This window comes from Zootoca vivipara, chromosome 3, assembly GCF_965207765.1.
Source record: "Zootoca vivipara chromosome 3, rZooViv2.hap1.1, whole genome shotgun sequence".
Lineage (NCBI taxonomy): Eukaryota > Metazoa > Chordata > Lepidosauria > Squamata > Lacertidae > Zootoca > Zootoca vivipara.
The window spans coordinates 79,969,616-79,995,587 of NC_142586.1; the positions used below are offsets into that span (position 1 = coordinate 79,969,616).

The 25,972-nt window shown below is 41.4% G+C and overlaps 1 protein-coding gene across 1 annotated transcript in view; it reads right to left on the reverse strand.

The window, feature by feature from the left end:
• Positions 1 to 2,222: 2,222 nt before the first annotated feature.
• Positions 2,223 to 25,972, reverse strand: part of RMDN2 (regulator of microtubule dynamics 2) — a 29,058-nt gene continuing 5,308 nt past the window's right edge. The window contains exons 3-11 of the mRNA XM_035108273.3: positions 22,808 to 23,003; positions 21,115 to 21,217; positions 20,395 to 20,455; positions 14,370 to 14,445; positions 13,618 to 13,695; positions 8,894 to 8,992; positions 7,975 to 8,028; positions 7,795 to 7,875; positions 2,223 to 4,259 (exon numbers count right to left, since the gene is read on the reverse strand). Of these exons, the coding sequence (XP_034964164.3) occupies positions 4,206 to 4,259; positions 7,795 to 7,875; positions 7,975 to 8,028; positions 8,894 to 8,992; positions 13,618 to 13,695; positions 14,370 to 14,445; positions 20,395 to 20,455; positions 21,115 to 21,217; positions 22,808 to 23,003 (802 nt within the window). The 3' untranslated portion in view covers positions 2,223 to 4,205. The remainder of the gene's footprint in view (positions 4,260 to 7,794; positions 7,876 to 7,974; positions 8,029 to 8,893; positions 8,993 to 13,617; positions 13,696 to 14,369; positions 14,446 to 20,394; positions 20,456 to 21,114; positions 21,218 to 22,807; positions 23,004 to 25,972) is intronic.

Below are 25,972 nucleotides of genomic sequence, written 5' to 3' on the forward strand. Positions count from 1 at the left end.
AATGCTGTGTGTGAGCTGTTAACACATTCCTTTGTATGACTGACATGGTAGATTGCTTCCATATCATATGGTAGGAACTTTTTCTGCCAGGGGAGTATTAAAAAGCACAAAATGGGGTTTCTTCTGCAATTTATTGGAGTCTGCTTTCCATCATCGAGTGTAAATATTTCAAATGACAAGACCAGTTTCCTTAGAGAGTGATATTATGTTTCTCCTCTTCCTGATAATGGGAGTTTTAAACAGAGCCATTTATAGCCATTGTTTTACTATCTTTTAGCCTATGCAAGTTCCTAAGACAACTTCAGAACGTGTCACAAGAGGAGCTGTGCTAAAACAGCCTATGCAAATACCATGCAGCAAGAACTAGCCATTTATCCTATGATCAATAAAGTATAGTAAGCATTGTTAACACTCTACAAAATCCCCACATGTACTGTATAGCATCAGCTCCCTTGCATGACCCATGTGGTATAGGGAAATGGTCTAATTACAAAATAAACTGACCATATAAAGTAAACACGAAAGGGAAAAAGTAATGCAGACCCTTTACTTTTTAATATCCTCTATCTACCTATATCTATATATATACACACACACATGTGCACAAACGCACATAAACGTATGTGTAATCAGAGCACATAAGGATGTGAAAGTCAAGCAACCTTTGGGAATTATGGCTCTTCTTCCTGCCCCTGGGACTCTTTTGTGTCAGGTATAGCTTATTGATAAGCTTGTGGTCACTGCTGAGTGGTTTGCCTGTCTGCTTGGCATAAAAACCACGTACTAAGTCGCTCAAAACTTGGCTGGGTAGCTCACAAGTTTAAGATTACATTAGGTTTGGCAAGAAAGAGCAGGGAGGCAGCACAACTGTTTTCTGGGTGGCTCAGCAAATAAGTGGTTCAGATTATTTTGCTTCTAAGAGAAGGAGAGCGGTACAGCCTGCATATTAAACATGCATAAGTGAAATGGTGCTGGCTCGTTCCTTCCCTCCCCCTTTTTAGATTAGTTTTGTGGCTAAGCCATCATCCCTAGGAGGCAAAATCACACAGAAAGATGGCACAAAATGGATGCCAGAAGCTTCTGGAATGTATGGAAAATAATGCTTGCTAGCTTATTGTAGCAAGTCTCAATTAGCTGTGAAAACACGTAACATTATTGTGTTAGGCATAGAATATAACAGGGAACTATTTTCAGCATTATGTAAACATGAAACCTATCAGTGCCAGAATTGTTTGCGGCTTTGAGCAGTATTTGTAAAAAAGCAATCTGTTCTACTTTAGCAAGCTACATATGCAAATCGGCCCCAGCTATGACAGGCGAGTCAGCATTGGGAAAGGTGGACTTTCTCTACTTAGCGTTGTAATTTGATGTTGTGAACCGCCCTGAGATCTATGGATAAAAGCATGTTTTCCAGCGGCTGAATCATCACAGCTATCATTCACAGCACCCTCAAACTATAGTTCCCAGGATTGTTTGGGGGGGGGTAGGGATAGGGATGTGCGTACACAGTTTATTCAGCTAGAGAAAGAGATGAGACAGGAAGTGCATGTTCAAGAAAATATTCCATATTCTCCCTTTCTAAGCAGTCATCCCTCCAGAAGGTGACTGGGAGGAAGCAGAAACAGTAGACATGACACAAGCTTGGTTGATAAACCAAAGCAGAAGCAATCAATAGCAATGTGGATAAGAAGCAGAGTAGAGTGCTGAAGGGGGAAATGGGCCTTTAAAGCTATATTTTAAAGGTTTGGACATTCTGGAGTGTGCACAATTTTGTTGCAACACCACCTCCGCTATAGGAACACCACCACAGATGGGATAGTAAAAATTTACATCAGGACCATCTATTTCTCTTGAAAGATATCAAATATACAAATGCATTTATTTAGTAAGATAGTTGTTGCCTATGGAAGACAAAGTTTGATGCTGGGAAGTCTGAAAGGAATATCTAATCATAGATCCAAACAAGAATTGGTCAGATGCCCAGATTGCAACAAATTGCCTGTATTAAACTGTTTATATAAGTGGATTTGGGCAGGTGGAAACTGGGAAGGGGTGAGGACAACTGAAGCTTCACTGCTATGACTTGAAACTCTCCAGACTCTTTATGCTGCCCACGTTTCAGGTTCCTTCTCCAATACGCATAGACTTCACACCAGAAGCAGTGCCTTGAAGCAACTCACTTTGCCACTATGCATATAGAAATATACTACCACAGCAGGCAATTCCATCAAAACTCATTTAATATTTCAATTTCAGATGTTTCAAGAACAGCATAATGTGTAAATACATGATTTATAAAATATATTTCTATTTAAAATCCAGAGATTAAAATAACAGCCCCAAAGAGCAATTCTCCCACAACTTACATACTTTCCAAGAGAAGAAGAGTTTGGATTGGATATCCCGCTTTATCACTACCCGAAGGAGTCTCAAAGCGGCTAACAATCTCCTTTCCCCTCCTCCCCCACAACAGGCACCCTGTGAGGTGGGTGGGGCTGAGAGACTTAAGAGAAGTGTGACTAGCCCAAGGTCACCCAGCAGCTGCATGTGGAGGAGCGGAGACGTGAACCCGGTTCCCCAGATTATGAGTCTACCGCTCTTAACCACTACACCACACTGGCTACATAATTTTACCTTCCATGCCTGTGTAGGCAACGAAGACTAGCTTCCTAGTCACTCTCAGGACGATTAATGACCATCAAGAAATCCATTGCCAGCAGTGGATTTTATGTTTGGAGATTCCCAGCAAAGTCTTAAAAAAAACTAGTAGAGACAATTACTATAATTTGTTTAGAGAGACAAATGCATGATTTCCATGTTCCAATTTCCTTGGCGACATTCACCTAAGGGCCCCGATTCACAACTTATTCATTGCAAATTAAGTCTGTAAAAGGAATGAGGTGATCACGGATGTGTTCTGCTACAGAGAGCCCAAGAATATATGTTGCCAAGGAGGGGGAAAACACCAGTATTTAAACTAAAACCAACTCCAGAGTTAGCAGCACTTCAGCCCAGTCAAAACAGGGCAATGCCTGAGGCATATGGCAATGTTTTACTTCTCAGTAAACATTCACATGATTGGACTCCACTAGTGGACTGATAATTCTTTTACAGCATAACCAACAATATGTGCCCGAATGGGTGTCTAGTGTAAAGAAGTGTGTTAATGCAGGCATAAGATTCCTGCTGCACATGAGCAACTGCTACATTCTTAATGGGCTTGAAGTAATCCAGTCCAATGATTTTTTTCCCCTGGGGTTTCAGACTTCATTAGGGTTGGGGAAGAAATTAGATTCAGTTCACATTTAAAGGGGAACATACCTAAATTGCATTTTGTGGAACAACAGGAGAATCGAAACACAGCCATCCTTCAAAATTAGCAATTCTATTAATTTTGCAGTGCAGTTTTCCAACTGCACAATATATTACAAAAAAATGCATACGTTAGGAGAAAGTGTGCATAGAAATGAGTATTAGTTAACATAACATACATAAATGTATTGGGGAAAATTGCTTCCCAAAGTACCCATGCTAGTCAAAATTATGCATACAAAATTGTGTTTATGAGGAGAAATTCACACCAAAATGCTGGCAAACTCTCATGAGTATTTAAAACTGGAGGGGATCCTGCAGGGTGCTGCCACAATGTGGAGAACTGAATTTAAGACTGGAAAAATGAGAAACTTAGAAAACTGAAATTGACAGATCCATCCGCCCCTTGACTTTATTATTGGGATTTCCATCACCGGTTTGCACCGAGCAGTGGCTTTGTAGTAATAATGGAAAACGCTTCTGCTTGCACATGAGAGGCACATTATTTTTGCCTATCCCACCCGTATCCACTGCAGTGTTCCATACCCCCTCCCCCCCCACCTGCCTCCTCAAAAGCTTCTCCCGTGGGTTGGGAAACCCTCTGAAACATTATGGGATAGGCAGAGGACACAACAGTAGGTAACTGGTGAATCTGGGTGCATCATCTTGTGCGAGTGGAAGTGCTTTCCACCAGATCAAAGCCAGCCTTAGATACAACCCTTTAGTATCATCTCAGCCCTGTTTTCCCAAATTCTAAGCCTTCCATGGCTATAAACCCCACTGAACTCCACAAGACCCACATATGTGTGCTTTCAGAACTTGGATCTGGGTTCCCAGATGCCTTTCACAGTATCATTCAAAAACATAACTAAAAGTGCTTGTTGTTGTTTGGTTCACAGTCTCAGGGACGGAAGCAATGTTTCTAAATCTTCATCAGCCTCTTTATCCTAAAAGAAAAAAAAGGACATTGCATATGAGGAACCACCCAGAGCTTCTATACCCATTGCCAATTTCTGCATCAAAACAAGGTATCATTTTCAGTGTTCATGGACTAGGAAAACACAACTAGTTCATTCTTCCTTTTAATCATTATGCAATAGCTAAGTAGAAAGCTGAACAAAGGGTGGGGGGCTAACCTAATACAATGATTTTCCTTTCCAACTTCCTCCTGCATTGAAGTATTCATTACATTACATTCTAACAGATACTAATAAAGGTTTTCATCCTCTAGTCATCACCTTTTGGAAGACTTTAAGTGAACCCAGGCATTCCTGTGGCTTGAAGTTTGTGACTTACATTACCATCATTTCTAGGCTCTTCAAACACAGATATTTAAAAGTCAAATATAGTCTATTACAATAGTTATTATTATTTTGGATCGGTTTGCATTTTGATTTATTTGGTGTCACCCACAGTCACTGTTCTACAGTTGCAAAGCTCAGTTCATATGCACATGACCATTTCAAATGGAACCCTGTGGGTGCTACATCTCCAAGCAGCAAGTTATCTGTGTGATGTGGCTCCACAGCAGCATGAGGCACTTCTGACCACTGCAAATTTAGCGATGCTGTGGCTGAGGGCACCAGTATTGCACAGACACTTGCATGGAGCAGTTGCCTCTTGGTCTTTTGGAGCTGCCATAAATTGGTTCTATTTTAAGCAGTATCCTACACAGCCAGGTATATGCATGAATTAGTCTTCAGTTTTATGCAAGGTGTATTGGGCTTGATTCCCAGTCACTATACTCTGGGAATCACCAGTCCCAACCACCAGACTGATGGGACAAGGCAAACACGAAGAAAATTGGGAAAGGGTTTAGCCCTGCAATGTTGTTAGCACTCAGCAGGCACTGATATTTTGGGATCCATTGACAAAAGCTTCCTGGCCAACAGCAGATAAGATGGTAGGAACTGATCTCCCACAGAGAGTTCATTTCTAGCTCACAGCAAAAAAGATACACAGAAGAGGCAACGTGCTGTTTGATGCAAGTCTCCAGCAATTTGGTAGTTTCGTCATAAGAAGAAGAAGAAACAATGGAAAGAAATATTGATTACTTTTAACTCAATGTAAAACAAGAAGGGGAACAGAAGAAATAGGCCTGGTTCAGACGTCAACAGGATGTTCAAAACAACTGGATCAGATGTCATTGAACACTGAGGTATAAAACAAAAAATCTCCTCTGCAGCTGAGCAGAGAAGAAGAGGGAGTGTTCATGCCTATTGCTTATGTTCACACAAGTCATGGTTTGTTAGAGTAATCCCATTACATCTGAGAGTCAGTGACCCATAATGGCTAAGAATGCCAACTATTAGCCAGGAAACCGCTATCTGAAGCCTCACCTCCACTATGATATCATGAGATGGCCTTAGGTAAGCTACTTTCACTCATCCTTGGTCCTCCCATCCCCACTGCAATATGGGGAGATTAATACTGGCCTGCCTTACAAGAAGAACATTCTGCAACTGAAGGTTCACCACTGAGAAGACCACATTACAAGCCCTGGTAAGCTGGAGAGATAAAATGCAGAGCACCCTGCAATACACAGAAAAACCAGGCAACCCCTAGGAATTAACAACTCTGTGGACATAATAAAGTCTTGGAGAGTTTTGAAATGTGCCCTGTAGGATTAAAGTGCAGTATAACAGTTTAGGGCAAGTGTTAGGAAACCTCATAAGAATTCAATAGCAGAATAAGCCACTTGGGAAGGATATTTAATCTCAAGCTAGGCAGACAGTTGTCAAGGACCTTTTAGTTTGTCTTGGAGCATGAACTGGACTGGAGATCTGAGAAGACTTCAGAAATCTATCCAACTCCATAATTAATGTGTCCACAGCAAGCTTTCAACAACATTAAGACAACATAACCAGACCAAGAAATTATGTATCAGTGCCTTGAAAGATATTTATTGTACTCATTGCAAATCTTTGCCAAAATACTGTCAAGTAACAGGAAGAGATGCCAGACAATTTCCCCACCTGAACCTGCTTGCAGCAGTGGTCCCAAAGCTTGCACTACAGAATTCCACATTTCAAACTTATTGCGTAAGTAAATGAGATATAATTTATCTGAATCAAGTCTTCCCCCTCCCTGCAAAAAAAATACCACCCATCTTATATTTAAGTGCATTTGTAGCAAGCTTTGCATGGTGGGCCTCCGATGTTGGGCTTCGTAGCCTTAAGGAACGCTCCAGACTGCTTACTGAATTGCCTATGACAATTCTAATGCAGAACTTCAAAATCAGACAGTCACAACTCATCTGATCAGTGTGACTAACTGCACTGCATGCCGCCCAGTTCCTCATTAAAATAAGTGCCACTATTATGATAGTCCTCTGTTTAAACATAATTTCATCATATTAGATTTTACTCGATTTACCCAGTTTCCATGTGTTACTGCAATCAGTCACACTGGGGATGTCACAAGCCACCTTCTACTTTGGATGCAACTGCCATATTTCATAATGATTTGGGCCCAGGACTTCTCTCTTTTTTGTTTCTAACTGTTCCTCTAGAGCAGACATGTCAAACATGCGGCCCTCCAGATGTTTTGGACTACAATTCCCATCTTCCCCAACCACTGGTCCTGCTAGCTAGGGATCATGGGAGTTGTAGGCCAAAACATCTGGAGGGCCACATGTTTGACATGCCTGCTCTAGAGCAGTGTTTCCCAACCTTGTGCCTCCAGATGTTTTGGGACTACAACTCCCATCATCCCTAGCTAGCAAGACCAGTGGTCAGGAATGATGGGAGTTGTAGTCCCAAAACATCTGGAGGCACAAGGTTGGGAAACACTGCTCTAGAGCACTAGAGGAAGAGGAGGTTGGGGACTTGTGGTCCTCCAGATATAGTGGAACTACAACTGTAGCAGCACTTGACCACTGGCCATGCTGGCTGGGGCTGACAGAGTTTGGGAGTTAAATATTTAGATGGCCACAACCTTCCCATTCCTGCTCTACAGAAATAAAAGTACAACGTACCAGGAAGCTCTCCTCTGCAGGCACTCTTTAAGGTACATGAAAGCTGCAGAAGACAAGTACCACCCTACAGATCCTGCACTTCATCATCACGGCCAACAATAGCATGGGAAAGACCTTAATGATTCAGGCTGTGATACATGACAGTATCATAACATCCCTAGGTGACTGATGAGGCAGCAGAAACTGCTGCCAAACAAGGCACCCCCCCTTTTGTGGAATGCTCTCCCCAGGGAGGTTCACCTGGCACCTTCATTATATATCTTTAGGTGCCAGGTGAAAACGTTCTCTTCAACAAGGCCTTGGGCTGAATAATATTCTACAGCCTTTTAAATTTGCCTGTGGGAAGGGGGAGGTTACTGCTTTGTTGTTTTTTCTTTTAGCTATTTTTTTTTATAAAAAAAACCTTGTATTTTTATCTTGTGAACTGCCCTGAGATCTTATGATGAAGGGTGATATACAAGTCCAATAAATAAATAAATAACATTTAAATGGGCCTTCAGACGCACCTCTTTGGTGACTGACAGGATTGATGATGCAGTTTCACAGAACTTCAGCGCATTGGTCCTCTGGCCAAGATCTTTGTAGCACTGGACAGGAGAGAGGAGGGAAAACATCACACCAGGTACCTAAGTTAATAGAAATCACTGCATTATATTAAAGGAAGAGAGCAGACTAGTTTCACTTACCTTTGCCAAATAGACATAATTGTGTTTCGAATATCCAGGTTGTATTTCTTCAGCCTGACCAAGAGGAGAAAAAGATGAAGAACAGGACAGCAAGAACACCAAAGTCAACAGAATATTTATAATAAAGCACCAAGTTCCTCCTAGAAATGGTGGCACTGTTAGCCATGGACTTAGGCCTAGGGGCTACACCACTTGGTGATGGTAGTGGAATATCTGTCAGGCATGCAGCAATAGCAGGCCGGGGACAGGAAGATGCAGCACAGTAGGAAATGGTGAACCCAGCAGCTGAGGCTGCAACTGCTTGCCGTCACTAACTCAAAGTGTGTGGAACAAAGAATGGCAGGGAACTCAGCCACTGAGGTACCACATTTGGCATTGTGGGACCCATGGGGTCACAGACCCAGTGAGGGGGCACTTGAGGCAAATAAGTTAAATTAAAATGGCCCCAGTTTCAATGAGGTAGAGGGCCACAAGGCAGTTTGCAGCTCAAAAAGCAGGACCAGCGTGGCACTGGATGGATGGTCCTGCTCAGCTATTCCGGGCAGAACCTGCAAATTACAGCTTGCAACTTGCACAATACATCATGCCAGGTTTCTTTCAGTCAGGATCCTATTCACAAGCCAAAAGCTCTAACAAGTGCAATTTTCACATAATCAGCTCTCCATATGAAACTTAAGGTGTTTTACACTTTAAGCAGCCCAAATCCCAACAAACGCTGACACAGCAGATGAATTAAATTTAGTTCAGGCAGATGCGTGCAGTTATTCCTCTACAGATATCATTTCAGAAATCTTTGGCCTTTAGAAGAGCTTTGAATTTATAGCTGCCGAGAACAACTTGTTGAGCAAATTTCTTGAACACCAGCCACTTGGTAGGTGGGCTTTTGCAGAGAAACGAGGGAGTGGGAAATAGTATCTACCTTAAGAAAATTCTGCAAAGCTTCATGAATTGTTGAAGTTGGCGGAGTCCCAAAAAGAGCAGCAGCTACTTTTTTCTCAATCCAAGACAACTGAGCCACCTTTGGAAATAGCAGGAAGAAGGGGTGGAGAGAGTGTTGTTTCAGAGATGCTTTTAGGAAATGTAACAAAGTGTTGTTTTGCAAGTCAATTATCATAATAAGCTATCTTCAAGAAAAACAAATTAACCAACTCTGGGGGAAAAAGCTCCATACTGGATCTACTCAGTTGTACAACTGGTTTTTATGGGTGATATCCAACTAAACAGCATTGCTAGCACAAGAAGCTTTAGTTGTGCAATGGAACGTCTGCACCCTCTTCTCTCTCCAAACACCCACTAAATCTGTTCCAGGGGTTCCCCAACAGCCCCTGGTGCATGTTTATGGGGCACACAGCAGACATGTGGGAAGGGAAAAAGGTGGTTCTCTTGCACAGTTAAAAGTTCTTGCACTAGCAAACCTGTTCAGATGGATAGTGTCTACATTTTGCAAACCACTGAGAAGCTATCTTGGCATTCAGTGGCATATAAATAAATAAAATATTTTCACAAATAAGCAAGTGGCCATCACTGATGGCCACCATTGTATCTCAGGAAAAAAAACACTCCTGAGAAAAAAACGCTTTTATTTTTGGTCTAAAGGGGGGGGGGAGGCAGGAATTTAAAACAACACCATGGCACACCAAAAACCCACATTTAAGGAGAAGTCCCAGTGAAGACAGTAGAATATGCGGCTTGGGACCCTTGCACCTACGGAATCGCCTCTCCTGGTATGCCCCGCGGAGGACCTTAAGGTCCACAAACAACAATATCCAGGAGATCCCGAGCCATAAAGTGGCTAGATTGGCCTCTACTAGGGCCAGGGCCTTTTCAGTATTGGCCCCAACTTGGTGGAACGCTCTTTCACAGGAGACCAGGGCCCTGCGGGATCTGTCATCTTTCCGCAGGGCCTGCAAGACGGAGCTGTTCCGCCTGGCCTTTGGGCTGGACTTAGTCTGACCCCTGTGTTTTCCTCCCTCATGGCTTGGATTTATGGGGTATTTGAAATGAGGCTGCATTTTAAATTTTAATTGTATTTTAATCTGTATTTTAATTAATTGCTTTTTATGTTTTATTGTGATTTTGTTGGTGTTAGCCGCCCTGAGCCCGGTTTTGACTGGGGAGGGCGGGGTATAAATAAATAAATAAATAAATAAATAAATAAATAAATAAATTATTAATTCACATTGGTCAGCATGATATATTGTATGTATACAAACACACATATTCAAATTTCATCATAGGTGTGTCATTCAATTTTTTCATGTGTTAGTGCTTTCCTCCTGCCCCCAAACAAATTTTGTTAGTGGAATGACTTGCAAATATACTTCTAGGATGAAAACGATCATCATATAGGAAGTAGCAAGCACATAGCCCACTCTCAAAGCCTCTACCTACTTTCTTTCTTAAGGGAAATGTTACTGTCCTTTTTATTAAAAAACAACACCCACCCACCAAATAAACAGACACTTCAAACTTTAAACCTTTCCAGCAGTTTGGGGTGGGGTTTTTTTGTTTGCTTTTTGTTTTGGTAAGGCCAGTTGTGGACAAGCATTTGCTCTCTTGGAAGTGGAGGAACATTTGTGCATTAGCATCAGTTTCAGCTAATCCAGATGAAGCACATATGGCTTGACAGAAGAATAAAATGAGGGGAAATACTGCTTATATTGTAGCCTTATCAGCTACTAAGGGTCCTTTAAGTTGCGCCCAGGCAGGACACAGATAGTCAATAATGACACCGGGGTTGAATTCAGAGAAAGAATTTAATCCTTAAATTTAAGGGACTCTCGGTGATCCATGTTTCACGACAAGAGTAAAGAAACACAAGTTTGCAAAGATTCTTATACACTTCTTTTGGTCTCCTTCCCCCTCCTCTGTAAGAGTGTGCACGCACTCTGTCTGGTCCTTCTCGTGCTGACTCAACAAAGCCTTCAGCCTTCAGTAAGGTTAGTTTACGCATCAAGCTAGCAACTTCCCGCGTCAGGCTGGAAGCGCATCATCGCTGATAATAAGCCCCTCTTCCTCTCGTTCTGTCCTCCAGACAAGGTCAGCTCTTAGCCTTGATAGCAAGCTGTCTTGCTGTTACATTGCACTTTAGCACACAGAGAGGCAAAGAAAAAAAGCATTTTAAGCAAGTCATCCCAGGGATATGGGGGGGGGGGGGCTAAGCCATACACTCACAATTATACAATGCAGGCAATGCAAACTATAGGATCAGATCTAGCTCAATAACACAATTGGCAAATCTCTCTCCACAATATAATATTCACGTGGACCACCCAAATTCCAATATATATACACTCATAGTACTGTACGCTGATGGATCCCACACAAGGTTCAGCTGTGATGTCATAGGGCTTCTAATTTTTCCGTTGTGGAATTTATAATTAGCTCCTTAAAACCTGTGGCATGTGCTTAGAAGAATGAGATGTGTCTGGCACTATACAGGTTTCCTTACAAAATTTAATAAGAACCGATGTTGAGGGTTTCAGTTTCATTTCTGGCTGGCTTAGGGTTTGGTTTTCACTGCTCAATAAGCCTTCATACCCCAAAAAAGGAACTGCTTAGCTTGCCTCTAGTACCTTTCTATATAAAATCTCCAACAAAATTAAAGGAACACCAAAAATGTATTATGTCAATTGCATACAGGGCTTTGACTCTCTGTTCTAGCCCCTGTTAAAGGGAAATGTGTCCAGAAGAATTTCTAATACCTTTATAAATTAGATTTCTCAAATCAGGCCTTTTGGGGTTTTCATTATTAATACAATATTGCCAGCTAGAGAAAGTCTAGGAATATCCTTTTTTGCTCTTTAGAAAGAAATCCATTGTACAAAAAAAGCATCTTTTTTATATCAGAGTTGTACATGTTATTTATTTGTCACATTTGTATCCTCCAAGGAGCTCAGGGCAGGATTATACCATTTTATCCTCACAAGACTTCTGTGGAGGAAGCTTGGCTAAGAAATAATGTGACTCAAGGTCATCCAGTGAGCTTTGAGGGGATGCCAGTGAAAACTGTGATGGAACAAGTGATGTGCAAGCACACATTAAATTAGTCCACTACTACAAAGACCTGGATGCGACAATGGGGTTTACAGAAACCCCCCCCCCAAAAAAATGCAAATTCCCAAGTAGTACAATTTTGTACTTGGCCTTAAAGTAGCCAAGACAATTTTCAAACTTTGGTCCTTTCTGGAAAATGCCTTATTATTACATTCTTTCCCCCCTATTAGGCTCAGTACAACCTAACCATACTTCAGAGAGGTAGGTTAAGCTAAGGGACAATTTGCCCAATGCCATCCCATAAACTCTATATATGTAAAGCGGGTATTTGCCCCCATCCAAACCAAACACCGTGATCATGGTGTCCTAATGAAAGCAAATGTATTGCAGCCCACACTGGTGTCTCTGAATCCGTTTATTCATAGCTGCACTGAATCAATTTTCTGCCTATGCAACTAACATAGTGTATGGAATTCTGCTTCCCTGAGTTTTAATTGATCCCAGATTTCATCTAATTCCTTGCTTCACATATAATTTTCTCTCTTGAGATATTCTGTCTAGATTACTTGATAAGAGTAAGATTATTATCTTCAGTGTTTTGGCTTCTTTCCAACTTGGATATGAAGTTCTCTTATCTTGGTTACCATTTCAGTCTCAAAGTAGGGTGATGTCCAAGGTAAAGTTAAATAACACGAAGCAGAGATGCTACTCATAAATTGCATGTTCTCTTTTGTGAAAAGAACAGGGAAGTCTGGCATATTTATGTCTTTATTACTAATGGATTTCAGGTCCAAGCAGAAGTATGCTTGGTGGATTTAAAACTTACAACCTTTTGGAAAAGATATGCAAACACTAAATATAGGTTTGAAGAAGAGAATACTTCTGCTCCTTTTTTGGGGGGGGGCGCTACTTTTTAGAAGTCTAAACCTCAGCCCTGCAGTCTAGTTTGGAGCTGGGGAAGGTGCAATGATCTTCCCAGTAGCTGCTCTGGGCTTTGAAAGCACTCAAAGCAGCTTAGAAACACAGTACGTACTCTGAAACTTCAAGTGGAGAGGTGAGCTAGGGCTCATCCACGTTCGTCAGAGGAAGACAGACATCTTCCCAGGGCAAGGAGGATGGTGGGGTCTTGGTCCCTTATTTGTCATCCTCATCATGCATCCTGCCCTTAAGCTTTGGAACCCCAGCTTCTTCTTCTTCCAGATCCAAGATATTGCCTCTTTAAGTGCATGTTTAGCACCTACTGCTTTGTGTTTTGTTTTGTTCTAGCAGTTGCAACTTGCCCCCTTGCATTTTCTTGGTTGCTTGGATTCTGCTGTTTTTATATCTTATTCAATTTTGTCCCTTTGAGAATTTTGAATTGAAAAGCAAATGATCAATCCTCCAAATAAAATAAAACAGATCACCTGCCACAGGCACACTTTACAAACTTCATTAGGATCGACTCAGAGCTCAGTGGCAGAACTTTGCATGCAGAAGAGTCTGGATTCTGCTGCCGCTCAGTGGAGAGCATACTAGGCATGGCTCTCTAACAGGAAGCTTCACACACTCAACTCCTCTTGGAAAACAAAAGTAAAATTGCTCAATGGTGCAATTTTAAGTAAGCTTCAGAGGGCTTCTGCTCATTAAAAGGACTTGAGGATCACTTACTTCATAGCACCATCTTCCAGTTAGATAATATAAAAGGGGGTCTTGTGGCTTAAGCTCAATAGCTTTGTCTAGATGCTCCTGTAAGAAAGAAGACCAAAATTAACTTACCTTTGCCCATTTTTAGCTGCCTGGCTATAGGCTCAGGTTCACAAAGCAGACCATTTCCCTTTTGTCCTAGCACTCTATGATTATTATAGTTGTCCAAAGTCATCTTTGTATCAAGAAGAAGCCTCAAACAAGCATTATCCAACACACATGGCCTATTAAGTCTAAAGTTTAGAATAGAACAACTAATGTCTTATCAATAACCAAGTAAGGGTGAAATACTGCTTTAATTAAAATCAGTAGCAGCCCTGCATTTAAACTCCATCAGCAGTGCAACAACAGACACAAGCAGACCTCAGAGTGTTAATGTAAACCAAAAGTAAATGAGGCTTTTTTATATATACAAACATATAATTATGCACTTCTTTCCCCATCTCATGCTGTTCTTTGGAAATTCAGACTTGGGAGCAGTACAAAAATTGAACGGCTGGTTCACAAAGTCATACTTAAATCTTTTTCAGTTTGAAAGCTACTTCATTATGTCTGGTAGGAGCATACAAAAATAATCTCATCTCCTCAGCATAATCCTGGCACTGAAGCATGTCCCCCAGGCAGTTACTTTTACTCTAAACACTGTCTTCAAAGCTGTCAGGAGGAAGTAATTTAATAATAGCAGCAGCAGCTTAACAAAGCTACCAAAAACATACCTTAAAGAGATAGCCATTCCTGATTTTGTTCTGCACACTTTCAAACTGAGACATGTAGCCACACATCATTGCAAACCTGAACAGGAAGCAGAAAGGAGGGAGAGAGAAATATCAAAACACTGATGATCATTTTAATCACAATAATGCCAGCCTGGCTGAGATCCTGTGAGGAAAACACAGAGGCAAAACCAGTTTAATGTGCTACAGCTACACAAATGCAGCTTGTAATCAAAACTGACTAAAACCCATCCATTTTTTTTAAGCAAAGCTGTAATGTTTAGTCTATTATTTCATTTAAGCGTTTTGATGGGCAAAAAGTACTAAAGAATTTTAAAGTAATTGTTCAATAATTTTCAGTACAAAAAATACAGGAGTGGTGTTTAATTTTAGAAGAGGCCTTCTTTCTCCTCTCTTACACAGGGCAGAATGTCTCTTCTAAAATAATGACTGCCGTGACTTGTAAGGGCATAATCTAAAAACAAAGAAGGGTTTCTTTATTGTTCAAAAGAATTGCTTTGTTCCTGTGCAATGCAATCTTAAGCATGTGGACTAGTCAGAAGTCAGTCCCATTAAGTTCAACAGGACTTACTGCTTGAGTGTCCTTTGGACCATAGCCTTAATCGATTAATCAATAACTTGTGAGTCAATGTGTAGATCCCGTATGCCAAGACAAAATCACTAGAAGTGTGGTGTATAAATTGTTCATCCTTATATTGTCAGTCCTGACCCTGATGGCTTTGAATCAGTTTTGACTCCAGCTGCTTTTATACACTATTCAAGGTTTATACCACAAGTGGCTTATGACAGCTGCAACAAGAGGAAGGACAACATCTTTCTCATCAGTATACCGTAGATAGAGAAGTGCATGGACAGAGCAACACAGATTTCAACTACTCTGTATTTTTCCTATAGAATAAATTCAGGGTATCCTAAAAGAGATGATTTACGATGCTATGGAAGATCTTTCAAAACTGGCCTTTCAAATAATAATAATCAAGAGTGTTGGCAGCCCTAAGCAGGAAAGATAAAGGAATTTCAACTACGGTAAGAAAAGGGTACTACAAACTTCAATTCCCATAATTTGCAGAAATGCAGGCAACATTTTCTCTCCAAAACCCCTTGGCTCATTAGGTGCTAATCAGATAAACTCAGCATACCATAGCTAAACGGATTGCAGCCAGAAAAGAAAACAATGAAATGCAAACAAGCTAATCCCAGGTTTTCACAGTATCTCCAAGTCTGTGCGTGACAAGGGAAGAAAGGTGCCGGGTTAAACTAGTTAAGGGTGATATTTTTACATGTAAAGGCCTCTCTAGACAAATAACAAGCTGCTTTTTTTTCTTAGTGCAAAAGTCACGCTAGTTGCAATCGTATCTGCACCCAATAAGAAAAGAGGGAGGGAGCCTTTGAAGGGGAGGTATACATTTGCTGCACATTCACATGCCCCCTTTTAAATAAAAAGCAAGTTCAAAGATATATGTAGCAGCATGGAAGAAGAAGCAAACTACATTTCCATTTCAGGGAAAGAAATTAGCCAGGGGAGCAGGTAGGAGAGGTGGAAGCTCAGGGAAGGGAGCCAAGAGAGTTTGGGAACAGAAGAGCAAAGAAACAGAAGAAAGGAACTGTGTTTAAAAAGGGAACATTACCGGAAGAGAAGATGGTAGCATTACTGGCATTTCTCACTTAATTTTTCATTTAAAGAGCTACATGATTTTTGCCGTTCTTCAGGGGCACAAACTTTAATTACGTAAAAAAGAAATTTTACCCTAAAAACACACACAGAGAGAAAATGACATGGCTGTAGCAAAGGGCCCTTCTGAGCATTAATGCTAGAAGTGATGTCACATAAATGTCTCTAGATGAGACCTGGTTTTTATTTATTTATTTTTTTTAACCACCCTTCTTTCCAAAGGAGCCCAGGGCGTTTCCGAGCACAATTCAAAGTGTTGGTGCTGACCTTTAAAGCCCTAAACGGCCTCGGTCCAGTATACCTGAAGGAGCGTCTCCACCCCCATAGATCATCCCGGACACTGAGGTCCAGCTTGTGAGGGCCTTCTGGTGGTTCCCTCGCTGCGAGAAGTGAGGTTACAGGCAACCAGGCAGTGGCCTGCCCTGTGGAACGCCCTCCCATCAGATGTCAAGGAAATAAACAACTATCTGACTTTTAAAAGACACCTGAAGGCAGCCCTGTTTAGAGAAGTTCTTAATGTTTGATGTTTTATCGTGTTTTTAATATTCTGCAGGGAGTCACCCAGAGCGGTTGGGAAAACCCAGCCTGATGGGTGGGATATAAATAATCGATTATTATTATTATTATTATTATTACTACTACTACAGGAAACTCTCACCTGCAGAGCATAGTGATCAATTGACGTATACCAGGGGTGAGATTATCCAACCTCACTTTTCACCCACTCCAGTATTTCACAACACTTCACAACCATTTGATGTGGCCAGTTAGAGGGCAAAAGGTCTGCACTATCAAGTTCTGACCCCTGATCTAGTGGTTCATAGCCTTAATGAATTGCTTCAGTTAGTAATTAGACTCATAGATTACATTAAGAACAGCATGACTTACTTCCAAGCACAGGATGCGTAGGTTCTGACTGTAATCCTCTAACCTTGCTGCAAGCAATAAGTAATAATTTTTTTAAAAAATGCAATTGAGCTATGGTAGAATGGCCTTACGAATAGCGGAGGAGAGGAGGCAAGCAAAATGCAAGGGAGATAGGGAAAGATACAGGAAACTGAATGCAGATTTCCAAAAAACAGCAAGGAGAGATAAGAGGGTCTTCTTAAATGAGCAATGCAAAGAAATAGAGGAAAACAATAGAATGGGGAAAACCAGAGATCTGTTCAAGAAAATTGGAGATATGAAAGGAACATTTCGTACAAAGATTACCATAATCAAGGACAAAAGTGGTAAGGACCTAACAGAAGCAGAAGACATCAAGAAGAGGTGGCAAGAATACACAGAGGAATTATACCAGAAAGATATGGAGGTCTCGTACACCCCAGGTAGTGTGGTTGCTGACCTTGAGCCAGACATCTTGGAGAGTGAAGTCAAATGGGCCTTAGAAAGCACTGCTAATAACAAAGCCAGTGGAAGTGATGATATTCCAGCTGAACTATTTAAAATTTTAAAAGATGATGCTGTTAAGGTGCTACACCCAATATGCCAGCAAGTTTGGAAAACTCAGCAATGGCCAGAGGATTGGAAAAGATCAGTCTACATCCCAATTCCAAAGAAGGGCAGTGCCAAAGAATGCTCCAACTACCGCACAATTGCGCTCATTTCACACGCTAGCAAGGTTACGCTTAAAATTCTACAAGGCAGGCTTAGGCAGTATGTGGAATTGATGCTTTTGAATTATGGTGCTGGAGGAGACTCTTGAGAGTCCCATGGACTGCTAGAAGATCAAACCTATCAATTCTTAAGGAAATCAGCCCTGAGTGCTCCCTGGAAGGACAGATCATGAAGCTGAGGCTCCAATACTTTGGCCACCTCATGAGAAGAGAAGAATCCTTGGAAAAGACCCTGATGTTGGGAAAGATTGAGGGCACTAGGAGAAGGGGACGACAGAGGACAAGATGGTTGGACAGTGTTCTCGAAGCTACGAACATGAGTTTGACCAAACTACGGGAGGCAGTGCAAGACAGGAGTGCCTGGCGTGCTATGGTCCATGGGGTCACGAAGAGTCGGACACGACTAAACGACTAAACAACAACAGAATGGTGCAACTAATAAGCAGGGAGAAATCAAGCTGGCAACTTTTCTAACCAGGTTGTGAAACCTGATAAAGCTCTCTATAGCTGCAAACTATGCTTTTTCCTGTATACCTGTAAATACCTGTTATAATATGAAAGGGGGATAAAAGCTACACCATAAAATCACTAGGGATAAACACCATCAGGATAGGGATCAACAACCTGTTCCCATCACAAATGGATGTGCTAACTACAACAGTCCATGAATGAAAGAGGCATGTGTTACTTGCTGATGTGGTACGATTCATTCTATGCATGAGCTGCATGGGGGATCTGACCAGGGACCAATGACTACTGAAGCGAATGGAATCAACATAACGACACAGGGAGGACATCTCATGAGGATCAGAAATAAATCACTGTGAAGGTTGCTAGTGGTTTTTAGGTCCATGATACACAGCAGGGTTCAAAAATAAAGTCTGAAAAAAGCATGCATAAATAGAGGAAATTAACTGGAGTTCAAAGAAGGCTATGCAATAAAGCTACAAAGGAGGGAGGCTAGAAACTGGTTGAAAGTAATAATTCAGAGCAGTTAGAAAAGAAACACACACATTTGTGGGGAGTAAATCCCACTGAACTCAATAGGACATGCTTCTGAATAGACATGCCTAGAATTATGCTGGTAGAGGATAATAAAGTTAGTAAAAAGTGAATGGGAAAATGTCAAACGTGACAATAATTCTGAAGAAAACTTAGTTGTGCATGTAAGTTGTATGTCTCAAGTATATTCCTAGACTTCTACAAGCATGGGAAGATACAAAAGATGCCAGCGCCAGACACAAAATTAAAGGGAAGGGTGGAGATGTATGGATGTCATCAAGAGGGATTTGGGCTGCAACCTCATGAACAGTGAGACTTCTTGCCCACTTAAGTCCATAGCTGTCAAGTTCTCCCTTTTTTTGAGGGAAATTCCCTTATGCTGAATAGGCTTCCTCACGAGAAAAGGGAAAACTTGACAGCTGTGCTTAAGTCACGGAGCTGTCAGCAGCACAGCAACCTTGGTGGACTGTGAAATCACAATAAAAACAACTTTGTTCTGAAATAGGAGGAAGCCAGGGAGAAAGAAGGGCCATGAGCGCCACCTAATGGTCGAGCTAGGGATCTGCAAGTAACTCAGAAGCCACAGGGCTGATTCTAGCAGGAGGCAAAGTGAAGCATTAGATTCGGGATACCATTAATTATGGGCTGCGTTTTAGCTACAAGATGTCATTTAGACTTCCCATCTCAGGTGCCAAAACATTTTGGGCTGACCCTGAACTTACAGAGGTTCGAAACTTTGTTTGTTCTTCCCCCTCCTTTTCTCGGCATTTAAATGAGAACATAAGGAATTCACTATATAGGCTGTATAATACAGGCAGCATTTCAGTTCCACGTAGGTAAGAAAACTCACAACACACGTGGATCCCATGTGTTATAACTGCACAGATTTTCCTGTATATATTGGGAAGATGTGAGCGGTTGAGACTTCCTACCATACGTGTGTGTGTGTATGCACTCTCTGCATGTACAAAATCCAGTGAGATGGAATATAGGAAACTGCATCTGAAGAAGTGTGCATGCACACGAAAGCTCATACCAATGACAAACTTATTTGGTCTCTAAGGTACTACTGGAAGGAATTTTTTTATTTTGTTTTGCCTTACAGAGAGTCAGAGCATTGGTCCATCCAGTGGGCCTCCATTGTTTCAGACAGGAATCTTCTCCAGTTTTACCTGGAGATGCCAGAGATTGAACCTGGGGCCTTCTCTTATGTCCCACATGTGTTCTCCACAGGACTAAGGTCCTTCCCCAAACTTTCGCTTTAGGATAGAGTGAAATTTGTTCCAATCAATATGAATTCAAGTCTCTTGGTCCAAAAGCATTGCAGAGCCTTCACACTGGCATGCTTAAACGTGCTTCTCTCGGCAATTCAGGGCGAGGGGCAGGGGCGGGGGAGATGCTTAAATGGGAAGAGAGTCTGAATGCAAGTGCCCCTATAACTCTGGTAAGGTCAAATCTATTGAACCCTTTTTTATTAATTCTCCCAGAATGAACAGTTGCATTCTATGTCCTTTTAACTCCTTTCAGATCAAAATGCATCTGTTGCTTTCAGTGTGGCCTATTTTAGTTTAGTTTATTATACACATTTGAATAAAGTGTTCTATGTTGTTCTGTGTTCTATGTTGTTCGTGTTTATTTATTTCTTGCTTTCTTAATACTGGTCATTGGCTGTAACGAAGCAGATTTGATTCGATGGATTCAAGTCCTTCAGACTTACCACTGGTGACTCTCAGCACTTGATGGATCCAGGTTTACAGCATTTTCACTCACAAGCTTACCTGAAAAAGATGCATTACAGAACATAAAAGTAATATTCGTGATTTAACAATAAACCTGACCATATTAGCTGAAGAACATGCTATGCAATATAAAGGTAACAATACAAATAAAATACTTCCGTTCCGGAAGTCTATTCGTCTTCCAAAACGTTCGCCTTCCAAGGCTCGGCTTCCAATTGGCTGCAGAATCGGAAGCTGCGGAAGCCGTGCCAGACATTCGGCTTCCGAAAATCATTCGAAAACCGGAACAACCACTTCTGGTTTTCGATCATTTGTGAGTCGAAACGTTTGAGTTTACAGGCGTTCGGCTTCCATGGTTCCACTGTAGTTAGTTATAGTTTGTGAGCCACCCTGTGATCTTCGGATGCTGAATATAAATTCAATAAAATATGAAATAATAATAATTAATGGACAATGTTGAAATTTACAAAGCCAGTTCAAAGGTTAACTGGCTTAAAATGATTATCACTAATCCAAACCATGTTTGCCCTGAAACAAGTCTCAGTTATTATAGTGGGACATGGGTAACCATGCCTAAAACTGCACATCTAGTAACTGAAAAACAGTCCATGCATGATAGGAGAAAACTGGAGCTGGAGGGCTGGAGCAGGGGAACCTTGTCCTCTGGTATTATAAGCTCAGTACATAACTCAGCTGACCTTTGGAAGCATAGTTCTTTTTTTCTTCAGCCTCTGTGGTTATTGCAAACATGTCTCCATAAGCTCGGGCAAGCCTCCAAAGAAAGCCAGTATGATTTCTATACTGCAAATAAACAGAATTTGATACATTAGATTGCCCTCACCATATATTTCTTTTGCCACAATTAAAATGCCTATTATGCTAGTCCTCACTTGTTATTCTGCACGTATTAAAGCATATCGTATTCTAATTCATTCTATTCAGCCACTGATTTCTATCATTGGCCTTTCCAGATACTTCTGAGGAGCAACAAATAGGTCTTTGAAATAAACAGCCCAGATACTCTATGGCAGTGTTTCCCAACCTTGTGCCTCCAGCTGTTTTCGGACTACAATTCCCATCATTCCTGACCACTGGTCTTGCTAGCTAGGGATGATGGGAGTTGTAGTCCCAAAACAGCTGGAGGCACAAGGTTGGGAAACACTGCTCTATGGGGCCCCAGTATGGGTACAAGCGTTTAATAGAGATTTAGAAAAGATTCACTCAAGTTTCCTGAGACGTATCCTTGGGCTCCCAACTTCCATTAAATATGAAACAATGTGTGCAGAATTAGGCATACACACAATGGAATACCGGGCTTGGACTATTGCCATAAAATACTGGTTACGATGCCATTTCCGTTGCCCACCATCAAGTCTGCTCTCTGACCTGCTCAAGGACTCTTCTAATTCTAAATGGTACCAACTCCTAAAAAACAAAATTAGATCCATAGGCATTGAGCTGGAGCCCTTGTATAATTCAAGTGAGCAATTTATCTTCCACAATGTCCAAATCATATTAAAGGATGTTGAAAGACAAAACATTGTGGCAGCTGCAAATAGAGTTTGCTCCCCCATGTTCTATGATTTAAATATCTTAGATAATAGGGCCAACTATGTTACAAAGCTAATAATCCCAGCCCAACGTAGGGCATTTATGCTGGCCCGACTGAATGTCTTTCCCTTGGCATTTGTCAGGGGTAGATATCAGAACACTCCCAGAGACAAGAGATACTGTAGATGTTCTCTGAATGTACCGGCTACTGTAGAGCATATTCTCTTTCATTGTCCACTCCACAGCATGCTGCGTGAGCATGTGTTGTCCCCCCCTTCTGGGTGCTCTGACACTGCAGCATGGTGGAAATGTTGGATTCTGCCTGTCTGACAGTGACCATAAGATGACTGCGGGAGTAGCGGAGTTCTTGGCAGCAGTGTCTCAAGGAGTAGTTTAATAGGAATAAATCTCAGATTATATATACACATACAATTAGTGTATGCAGTTTACTGTTGCCTTTTTGTATGCATTTTAAATACTTTTGTGTGTGACTCTTTCTCTTGCGGTTCTATTTGTAAAATGCCTAATAAAGGTTTGATAGTCAGAAATAAACAGCCACTGCAAATCAATAATTTTTTCCCAACAAAATGGAGAGTTGTTGCTAGTTTGTTGTGCAGAATCCAGGCACCTTCTGCTGAGGTAGAGATTATGGTATGTTGTAGGAATGTCACATTTGTTTAGTGTTCCAGCCACAACATTTTGTGGCTGAGAAAATCTAATTCTTCTATCAGAGCAAGGACTGAGTTGTAATCGTTACATAAACATTTAAGAGAATGACATATAGCGCACTGAATTATAGCTTTTTGTATGAAATGTTTGCATGGCGTGGACCCTTTATACCTTTTCCTCATTTTCAAGCAGCAGTTTGAAGCTCTCCATTTTCTCATTGTCTGAACCACAATGCAACCTGTCCGCATTCTGTAGGAGATTAAATAATTCTATCTTCTCTTCAGGTTCCAGAGGAGATGTGGAAGAACTGATCCATCCTTTTTCTTCCTCAGATTCTCCTTCAGTGTCAGTATGAGCTGTAATGTAGCTAAAACACAAAGGGTTTCGTGGGTGGGAATAGCTTAACTTCTCCTAAAGGTGACAAAAGCCAGCACTCTTAGCAACTTTAACAATTTTACCAGTTATGCCATCTTAAACCATACTATGTAATATCAATTTTGCTAATTAGGCGCAAGATTATTTTCCCTGCAAGCTTTTTGCAGAATACAGGCAACTCCCCATTTGCACAGGGTTTTGGTTCCGAGGCAGTGCAAGTTTAAGTGAAATCGGCTAAAATGTATTCTTCTAACAGCTAAAGTGTCTGCTTCTACTGTATACCACTACTAAAAACCCATTTTTGATTGTTACCTTCTATGCACCCACTGGGTTTTTAAAGCAGCATTTTCCCCATGCCAAAACAGCAAACTACTTTGGACCCTGACCAAATTCAGTGAAACTTAAGTCTGAATGCAGTGAAATGTTAATGATAAGCATTTTTCAAAGCACACCATCCTTTTGTTTCTGGTGCAATATTTATGCTTTAAATTAGAGAGCAAAAGAGATTTAACTTGTTCAAAGCTACCAACAGAAAGTGCTCTAAGACCCTGAGCAAAGATAAAAATTTACTATGTGGGATTACAAATTCCTGCATGATACCATCTACTTTGCAGCTAGCAGCATTTCGGCACCACTTCAAATACCCTTCAAGAGTTATAGGCATACGGATCAATGTTGCTCACCAAGACCTTGAGACGAGGAAAGTTACAGTATCTCTTTCCTGCCAACAAAAGCAGTTCCAGGCTTAAAAAACAAAACACTCTCTCAAGGCCTTGTTCTCACAAGGTCAAAAAGTTTGTAATGGATATTACAAGTTTTGCTGTACAAGTAAAAATTAACGCATCAAGAAGTTTTCATATGATGCACTGAGTACTTATTCTTGGAGTTCTTATTAGAAGTTTGCAACAATTTTGAGTGGTCCCCCCCCCCCCGGCCTTGCATGCTGTAAGTACCACTTTTTAGCTTCTGCAAATGCTAGACAAAATCAAGTCAAGACAGGGATTGGGAAAGTGAGGAGACAGTGTAATTTATAGTTTATCTTCCCAGCTTAGATTACAAACAAAGGGAAGTCGTATATGCCAAGAGAATACTTCTAGGCAAACCAAAAGCTCTGCACCCTGAATTTGGCCTGGCTTTCAATCTATACAGGTATGGCTGGGTCTCAATGCTCTCCACACTTTTGGGGATCCCAAGAAAGCCACAAGGAAGGGAAAGGGTTTTGGGGGGTGGGGGCAGTTGGGGAATGTAGCCACTGAATGAAGTTAGCTGGGAGTTCTCCATTTCCTCCTCCCTCTGCCTGTAAATTCTATTCAATGCTCTGAAGAATTAGCGCACAGAACACCAACAGACTGAAATATATATTTTAAAATTAACCAAGCAACTTGAGCAAGGAAAACATTTTACAATCAGCATTTCAGTTGCCTGCTTTACTTTTCTGTAATTTATACACAAATCATTAAAGGTTGTCAGCTGTATGGATCATTCCAATATTTGTTTGGTGAAATGCATGTTAAAAACTAACACCACCAGTCACTCATCCATGTATTGTGCACTGTACAAAAAACGCTCCCTAAAAATATAAAAGCGGTGACCTTCATCTGATTGCCCTCTAGTGGACAATTCTCAGAATGGTCCTATTGAAATGGTCCTATGCATTGGAAGAGAACGCCAAGACAACGTCTCTCCTGCATCGGTCTCTCTACAGTCATACGTAGCAGGTGCTGCAACCTTCCAACAGTTTGACTTCACCTCCAAAGGCACACTCCTCCATTGTCTGCCAAGACAGACAGATGCCAACAAGGCACTGGGCATCTACAGCCAGTCATAGCTTTCCAGCACACCCCAACTTCTTGTGTATAGAGTCTAGACATGCTTTTGCCCTTCAGGTAGGGTGAAAATAGCCCACATATGGCATATAAGGTAAAAGTAAGTTGTAAATCTTCGTTGTATTCTTTGGTGTAGGCTGCTATGATGGTTTTCTTATTAGTTGGTGGTTTACAGGCATCCCTATAAATAAATAAATCACGGTGGCTAACCAGTTTTCAAGTTGTTACTGAACTATGACTCCCATAATCTTGGGTCCCTGGGCATGCTGGTTGAGGCTGTTGGGAACTGGGGTCCAGCAACATATGGAGAGCCATAGGCTAGCCACACATCCCCTAAATATTACCCATAAAACCAATACACATGTCCCTGTTCAAGCCTGTGCCTCCACTCCAAAGAACTTTGATGCAATCACTGAATTTCACTAGTTCAGGACTTACATGTGCTGCAAATGTGAAACTAGAAACCAATTGCAACTTTGATGCAACTAGCAACGATATCAAAAGCAAAATAAAAGCTATGTTACAAAGAACTGTGGTGGTGTAGCCAGAATCTGAATGAAATCTGCACCCCTATGAGAACTAAGATAGCTTAACTTCTGTTGGCTACGCTCCGTTAACCTCTAGGTTAGATTACTGCAGCACATGATATGTGGATCTGCCTCTGAAGATGGTTTGGCAACTTCCGCTGGTGCAGAATTCAATGGCCAGGTTGCTTACTGGGGCAAGGCAGTTTGAGCATATAACTCAATTTCTGGCCCGACTGTACTGGCTGCCAGTTAGTTTCCAGGCCCAATTCAAAGTCCTAACTTAGGCCTACAAGGCCTTAAATTGCCCAGGACTGCAATACCTCAAGGACTACCTCTCCCAATATGAACCAACCCAGACCTTGCAACGATCATCTGAGGGCCCTCAAAAAGGTCCAGAGGGCAGCAATACTAGGATGGGCCTTTTCTGCAGTGGCACCCTATTTGTGGAATGCTCTCCCCAGGGAGGCTCACCTGCCACCTTCATTACATATCTTTAGGTGCCAAATAATAATAATAATAATAATAATAATTTATTATTTATATCCCGCCCATCTGGCTGGGTTTCCCTAGCCACTCTGGGCGGCTTCCAACAGAAATATTAGAATGCA